The sequence below is a fragment of the Dipodomys ordii genome, unplaced genomic scaffold, assembly GCF_000151885.1.
Source record: "Dipodomys ordii isolate 6190 unplaced genomic scaffold, Dord_2.0 Scaffold2, whole genome shotgun sequence".
In the NCBI taxonomy this organism is placed as follows: Eukaryota; Metazoa; Chordata; class Mammalia; order Rodentia; family Heteromyidae; genus Dipodomys; species Dipodomys ordii.
Genome location: NW_012267218.1, coordinates 780,125 through 788,075, shown reverse-complemented (window position 1 = coordinate 788,075; position 7,951 = coordinate 780,125). Strand labels below are relative to the sequence as shown.

Sequence of the window (7,951 nt, the reverse complement as noted above, 5' to 3'; positions counted from 1 at the left end):
TGGCTCCTCAGCCTGTCCCTCCCTCCCCCTCCTGCCCTGCCCGCCTCCTCCCTGCACCCTGGGTCTTGGGGACCGTGGCTCCTCAGCCTGTCCCATCCCTCTGCAGCTGCCTCCCACTTCCTTCCATGCTAGGTTTTCCAGAGCCAGTGCCATTCTTCTTCGCTCCGAGCCAGCCCTGCGCCCTGTGTGCCCCCCCCCTCCGTGCAGGCCGAGTCTCCTGCTATTCCCACCCCTTGCTGTGCTTCCTTCTCTTGTGTCCTCTGTGTGTCCACTGTTGCTTGACCAGCTGGCTGTTTCCAGTGCCCCCAAGATAGACCCAAGTACCCCCCAGGGCTTCCCACCAGTCAGGGGAAGGCCCACACCACACCCTCTGGAGGTCAGATTCTGGCCTCCTTAGAGAGGGAGTCCCTCCTGGCCAGCCTAGACTGGCCCTGGCCACTGCCAGGCCTGTACTGCGCACTATGGGTGAGGTCCTGGGCAGGGAGTGGGCAGAGTGCAGGAGGAGGGGCTGGGGAAAGTGGCTGGGGACTGGGCACAGCAGAGCTGGCACAGGAGGGGCAGAGCCTCCACTCCCGGCCATCCCAGGTCTGGCTGGGCAGGACCCTGGGCCTGTCTTGGAAGTTGCTGGCTGGGGCCACCCCTGCCACAACCCGCCTCCAGCTGTCTGCACAGAGACCTGCTGACCGAGCCCCAGGAAGGCGGGGCCCTGTGTCCAGACGGCCAGCAGGGGTAGCCACAAGAAAAGCCTCCTGGAGGTGGGGGAGGCCCGGGGCTGCCGAGGCCGTGGGAAGGGGATGGGGGCCACCTGGACGGAAGCTCCCAGCTGCAGGGTGGATCCTAGTTATGGGTCATGTCACTGCACACCCAGCCTGGCCCCAGGACACCCCTGTGGGCCCAACCCCAAGCCCAGCCCGGACAGAGCCGGCGTCCGCTTTGCCTTCCTGACCCAGGAAGGGTGGGTGCATGTGGGGCGGAGTGGGCTCAGGACTCATCCACCGCTGGGCAGAGGTGGCCCAGCTTGGGCTCCTTTCCCAGGATCAGGAGCCCTGTGGCAAACTCCCGGCTGCCGGTGCATCTGCAGAGGCCTGGGGGCTTTCCCGGCCCAGGGCCCCTTCTGCCAAGGCTAGGGTACCTGGGAGGAGCCCGAAGGCTCCATCGTGCCCCGCTGGCTCCTGGGGCCCCGGCCCCGGCCTGGCTGAGCCGCCCCGGGTGCGGGGGTCTCGCCTGCCTTGGCAGGAGCTGCCGTGGGGGCACGGTTCCCACTGCGGCTGTGTCACCGCTCTGGAGTTGGCAGCGGGTGTGGCTGGCAGCCATAGCAAGCCGCCTGACCGATCACAGGCCTGGGGCTGCTGCCCCACCGTGGGAGCCGTGCGTGGCACGGTGCATGCGGGGCTGCGCCTGTCTGGAGGGGCCTTCCGGCGCTCAGGGGCTCCGCTCTGCGGGGCCGTGGCTGCCCCGTGCCTCCTGCAGTAGATGGCAGGGGTGCCACTGGTGCCTGCCAAGATGGCGGCATGCCGGCTGGTGGGTGCAGGGGGGCTCGCACATGTGGGTGGCAGGACCAGCTCCCCTGGTCATGGGGTGTGGACAGAGCCAAGCCTGGCCCCGGGGGCCACTGGGACTGGATTGGGGTCACTCACTGGAGGAGGTGCAGTGTCCGGGGGGGGGTCACCGGAAGAAGGAAGGAGCAGGCAGGGAGGGAGGCAGTGGGCATGTGGGGGAGACGCAGGCCGGCTGGACGAGGCCCTGAAGACACTCACAGCCAGGGCTGCCTGTGCCAGGACCCCAGTGGGCCTCCAGGGAGAGGCCCTAGCCAGGCGCCCGCCCAGGGTCTCAACACCACCACCACAGGCCAGCCAGGCCCCGAGGCCACCACGCCTCTGCCCAGCTCTAGGCCTGTCTGGCCGGGGCCCTCTGGAGTGAGGCATGGGTGACACTAGGCTCTGGGTGCCTCTTCTGGACCCTCAGTGGCCCAGGGCTGGCAGGACAAAGCGAGTGCCAAGTTGCTGTGGCATTTGACCATTTGCACAGGACTTGGGACAGCACCTTAGAGCCTCCCTACCCGCTGGGAGCCAGACTGGCTAGCAAGTGTCCCCCTCTGCCCGCCCCTCCACATGTCCCCTCTGCCCGCCCCTCCACATGTCCCCTCTGCCCGCCCCTCCATGGAACAGGGAGCCTCACGTAACCCACCCAGAGCAACCATACTGGGTAGGTCTAAATGTCTCCTTCCCCCGTTGGCCCAGCCCCCACAGCCCTCCATGGCCCCACTGCCTGCCACAGTCCCCATGGTCCCCCCAGCCCCCCCGTGACCCCCACATCTAGATCTACTTGGGAATCTTTTTTTGGGGTCCGGTTGTGGGGCTTGAACTCTGGGCCTGGGCACTGTCCCTCAGCTCTTCAGCTCAAGGCTAGCACTCTACCACTTGAGCCACAGAGCCACTTCCGGCTTTTTTCTTTTTGCTTATGTGGTGCTGAGGAATCGAACCCAGGGCTTCAGGCATGCAAGGCAAGCGCTCTACCACTGAGCCACCTTCCCAGCCCTTACTTGGAAATCTTTCAGGGATCCAACTCCAAGACCACAGCCAGGGCAGGGACCACCAAGCCCCACCACTGGCCCTGTGCAGGCCACCACCCCTGGGCGGGGCGGGGGGGAACAGTCTCTGGGGACCGTCTCCCTGTGCTTCTCGGGGCTGCAGGAGCCTCCGTTGTCAGCAGGCCACCCCATGTCCAGGCTGGCTTGAGCCTTACGACGGGCCTGGACCCCGGGGCTGCCACCACCCTGGGGTCATCTGATGCCGCTGGCCGTGGTGCCTGGGCCTGTTCCTTGGCTCCAGTGTTTACTCCTAACACAAGCGGGAAGTGCCTGCCACCTACTGACGCAGGCTGTGGGCACTGGAGGAGGGGGCACGGGATTGCTCCCCAAGTCCCAGCTGTGGCAGCAGCAGCCGCTTGGCCACCTCCCTGTCCCTGGAGGCGTGCCAGCCTGTTGGAGGAGGCTTGTGTGAGGGAGGGCAAGGGCACCATTCCAAGGCCACAGACTTGCCTTCTCTAGGGACTCCGGTTTCCCTGTTGCCTGGAGACCTTGTCCCAGCTCTCCCAGGGGAACGGTGAGGCCCAGGCCTGACCTGGGGAGCAAGCGAGGGCCAAGGATCTCTGCAGAGATCCCAGGGCACAGACAGGTTCCCAAGGCTGGGTGGGTCCCCGAGCTGGTGGGCGGCCCCCGCCCCCGCCCGGCTCCAGCCTGTGCCCTCGGGTCCAGCCTGCCGCCCACCACGCTGCTGCCCGCCACTGTTCCCACAAAGCGTGGGCTGCCGGCGTCACTGAAAGGAAGAGGGGCTTGCCTCAGGGCTCCCTGTCTGCGCTGGACGGGCTCCCCAGTCTGTGCTGGACAGTCCAGCTGGAGCAGAGAGGCTCCTGGCCAGGTTAGATGGCCCGAGCCATGTTTCAGAGCCTCGGGGACAGACTGAGGACAGAGCGTAGCCCTGTAGGGTGGGCGTGTGGTGGGGCCAGCCTCTGCCCAGCTGCGAGGCAGGGGGTGAAGGCCACAGAGGGCAGCCGCCAGCCGTGCTCCTCCGCCCAACTGCGTGGAGCAGCGTCTCTGGGGGCTCCACCTTTGACCTTTCTCTGGCTGGCTGTCCAGGTGGACACGGGGAGGCTGGAGGCCCTGCTCAGCGCACAGTGAAGGACAGGTGGCTGAGGGGAGGGGTGTGAGGGGGAGAGGGTCCTGCCGTGGATGGGCCAGGCCTGCGGTCCAGACAGGTGGGCCAGGGATCCAGTCAGAGCCTGCCTGTGGGAATCGGGCAGAGGGTGAGCGGGGTCCAGCTCTGAGGTCCTGAGGCTGAAGTGGGCGGCCCCTCAGGGGCCACAGTGCCCTCAAGTAAGCAAGTAGAACTGGCGGGAATGGCGCAGGAGAGCGGGTGGGTGGTGCTCGAGCTCCCTGAAGGTCTCCAGAGGCACCTGTGCCGCGAGGGGCAGACGGGGCTTTGGGGCAGAGGGCAGGGCAGGAGCTGAGCTGTGGCCCCTCCACACCCGCCTGCGCTCCGGCAGACATCGAGGTCCCGGGGCCCTCCCGTGTGCACAGGCCAGGGTGTCCCCTGCCCGGCCACCCCAGGGGCCCTCTGGACTGAGTCCCACCCAGCACCCTGGAGATGTCCACTGCTGGGCCACCCCAGCAGTCCCTGCTGCCAGCCGGGACCAAGGACATGGTTTCCAGGGCATGGAGTGGTGTGCGGTCAGCTGGCTGGCCCATGGCGGAGTTGGCCAGGGCCTGCAGCCTGGCCCCAGTGCCCACCTGAGGGGCCCGCCCCAGCCAGCCTGCAGCCCAGAAGCTGAGCTCAAAAGAAGGCTTTGGAGAGCTCTTTTCTTTAATTCTTGACTGGGTAACACCAGCCCAAAGGAAGGGGCTGTGCTGAGGGGTAGGGGCAGGTTGGGCTGAGGGGCTGAGGGCCAGGGCTGGTTGGGCTGAGGGGCTGAGGGTCAGGGCTGGTTGGGCTGAGGGGCTGAGGGCCAGGGCTGGTTGGGCTGAGGGGCTGAGGGGCTGAGGGCCAGGGCCGGTTGGGCTGAGAGTCAGGGTGGTGGGTTGGGCTGGTTGGGCTGAGGGGCTGAGTCCACACTTGCTGGGAGGGATGAGGCCCCTCTGCATCAGAGAGGAGGCCCGGGAGCAGTCTGCAGAGCCCAGCCTTGGCCAGAACTGTTCCCACCCAGGCCGGGACCCTCGCAGAGCTGGGGCCTAGCCTGGACCCTTCCCATGGACAAGTGACTGCAGGACCAACCGCTGGACAGCCCCCTTGTGCCGGGGCGGCGCTGGCCTGGGGCTGGGAGTCAGGCCCACCCTCAGTACTCAGTGCCATCTGTTCTGTCGGTCTGTCTTCCCAGGGTGGCAACAATGCTGGCCACACGGTGGTGGTGGATGGCAAGGAGTATGACTTCCACCTGCTTCCCAGTGGCATCATCAACAGCAAGGCCGTGTCCTTCATCGGTGAGTGCTGGCCCCGGCCCTCCACACACGCCCCGTGGAACAGGGCAGCCTGGGGCTCCATGTAAGGGGTCTGGGCACAGGCCTCCTTACTCGGGAGGTCCTCCTACCCCTGCTGGAGCAGACAGACGTGCAGACAAGGACAGGGCCCGGCCTGGAGCTGCCCCGAGGGCCCGAGGGAGGCCCTGAAGAGTGCACTGAGCTGTGTGCATGTGCATGGTCAAGCACACACGCTTGCTTGCGCACGAGTCCACACCCCACACTTGCACGCTGCTGAGCCAAACCAGCTTCCTGCTGTGCAGCCTGTGCCACGGGGAGCAGCTGTCCACAATCAGGCTGCTGCCGCAGGCCCCTAACGACCCCCCTCCACGCTGCAGCCCCCCTTCCCCTGACAGACCTGCCCCCCTCCACACTGCAGCCCCCCTTCCCCACAGTGCCCGGCCTCTCTGGCTCAGCCATCCCAGTTGGCCTGACTGGAGCCATCAGTGACCTTCTGTGCCCCGAGAGACAGGTCAGCCCCTGGCTGGAGAACCTGGCTGTCTCCCGCCTCCTTCCCTCCCCTCCGTCTTGGCCTCCAAGCTGGACTGCTGTCCTGACCTCCCCTGTGACCCAAAGCCCTGCCCTCAGACCTGCCTCGCCTGGCATCCCAGTCCTTGTCCTTGTCCTGGCTTGTACTTGTGACCACAACACTCACACACATGCACGCACATACATACACACACACACACACACACACACACATACACACACATGCACGCACATACATACACGCACACATACATACATGCACACGCATGCACATATGCAATGCATGCGCGCACATGCACACATACATACATGCACATACATGTGTGTGCATGCACATACAAACATGCACACAAGCATACACATACATACACACATAAACACATATACATACATGCGTACATACACATACACATTCACACAAATGCACATATATACATGCATACACATACATACATACACACACCCTGTTGGCCTTGGGTGGCAGTGGTGGGCACAGTGTCTGCCCACAGCTTATGGGCAGAGGAGGAGCATCAGCCAGGCAGGGACTCCGATTAGTAAGTGGCCAGCCCCCCCACCCCCACCCCACACACCCACACACCCACGCCTTGCCAGCCCAGAGACAGCTGTTCACCTACACACACCCACATCTGGCCAGCCCAGCTCAGGGCCAGCCCCCACACACACACATCACGTCTGGCCGTCCATCCCAGCCCAGGGCCAGCCCCCCCCCACATCACATCTGGCTGTCCATCCCAGCCCAGGGCCAGCCCCCCCCCCACATCACGTCTGGCCGTCCATCCCAGCCCAGGGCACTCTGGGCCCCTTGGTGAGAGTGAGGGGGGGGAGGGCCTGAGGACTCTGCGCAGCCCAGAGCACAGGTGGGGGGGGTCACAGGGAGCTGCCCTGGCCCCAGGCCTGCTTAGCAGGGCAGGCAGCGCCCTCCGAGCGCGCGCCTGACACCCCTTGCGTCTGCCAGGCGGTTATTTTGAGCCGCTGTGGCATTTGGGTGACCTTTCGCTCCCTGCGGCTTGTGTAATCCCTGGTCACTCTGTCTGGCGTCTGGCCCGGCGCCCGGCTCCCTCGGCCAGGTCTGTGCTCCCCCACCCCACAGGCCACCCCACAGGCCCGCAGAGGGACTGCGTGAGCCCCCCGGGAGCTCCAGGGCTCAGGGCCCTGCAGCCCAGGCCTCCTGCAGGCCATCCTCCCCCTCCCAGCCTGGGGCCCGCATGGCAGCCCACAGGGCCACACCTCCCAGCACCCACGCCCGTCCTCACCACGGCTCCACACACAAGCAGCGTTCCAAGGAGAGACTTCTGCATCACGGTGCACAGGGCGGTCCCCACGGTCCCCTTCTGAACACTCCCACCACCCAGACACCCCCTGGCCCGCCTGCCGTCTGGCCAGGCTTTCCTGCTGCTCTGGGCACCGTTTTCACGTTTGGTTGTTTTTTTAACCGTGGTAACACATAACCAAACAGGCCAGGCTCTGGTCACACGAGCCTGTGATCCAGCCGCTCAGGAGGCCTCGTGAGATCTGAGCAGTTCAGCCAGCTCAGACCAAAAAGCCCATAAGACACTTACCTCCGATTAAACACCAGAACGCCCAAAGCGGGGCTGTGGCTCGAGTGGCAGAGCACCGGCCTCGAGTGCAAAGCTGAGGGACAGCGCCCAGACCCCGGCTTCAAGCTCAGCGCCAGCACAGGCACACATGCACACACACACACACACACACACACACACAGCCTTTGGAGGGAGTACAGCACTGGAATTTGAACTCAGGGCCTTGTGTCTGCTAGGCAGATGCTCTCCCACTTGACCTCTTGGCTTTATTCAGGTAAGGTGGCTAGTTTTTGCCTGGGCCGTGACCTTCTAGACTGGCAAGGCTCCCGGTGCCTGCCACTACATCTAGCTTTATTGGCTGCTCCAGCTGGCCTCAAACCACAGTCCGGATTGCTTCCTCTAGAGTATCTTCGCCATAGGTATGAGCTACTAGGCAAGCAAGATATACTATTTAAGTCAAGTTTCCATGTTGTTCAACGTACTATTATATTTACTTACGCATGGCAGTACTAGAGGTTTAAACCCTGGGCCTCACACTCGCTAAGCAGGTTCTCTACCACTTGAGCCACACCTCCAGCCCTACTGGATTTGTTTTGAGTGGTTTCAGGTTCATGACAAGTTTTCAAGGGAGGAACAGAAAGCTTATGTAAGGCCCTGCCGTGCTCGGCAGCCCAGGGCACCTGTGTCCCTGCTGAGCCAGGCTGCCAGCTCCCAATGCAGATTGCACAGAGGCTGCGGCCAGGTCAGACGTCCCGTGGGTCACGCATGGCGTCTCGCTGCCTAACCCCCAACCCCACACCCCCTGCCTAACCCCCGACCCCACACCCCCTGCCTAACCCCCGACCCCACACCCCCTGCCTAACCCCCGACCCCACACCCCCTGCCTAACCCC

General features: G+C 64.6%; 1 protein-coding gene across 1 annotated transcript in view; it reads left to right on the top strand.

The window, feature by feature from the left end:
* Positions 1 to 3,897: 3,897 nt before the first annotated feature.
* Positions 3,898 to 7,951, top strand: part of Adssl1 (adenylosuccinate synthase like 1) — a 12,721-nt gene continuing 8,667 nt past the window's right edge. The window contains exons 1-3 of the mRNA XM_013012815.1: positions 3,898 to 3,914; positions 4,045 to 4,228; positions 4,873 to 4,975. Of these exons, the coding sequence (XP_012868269.1) occupies positions 3,898 to 3,914; positions 4,045 to 4,228; positions 4,873 to 4,975 (304 nt within the window). The remainder of the gene's footprint in view (positions 3,915 to 4,044; positions 4,229 to 4,872; positions 4,976 to 7,951) is intronic.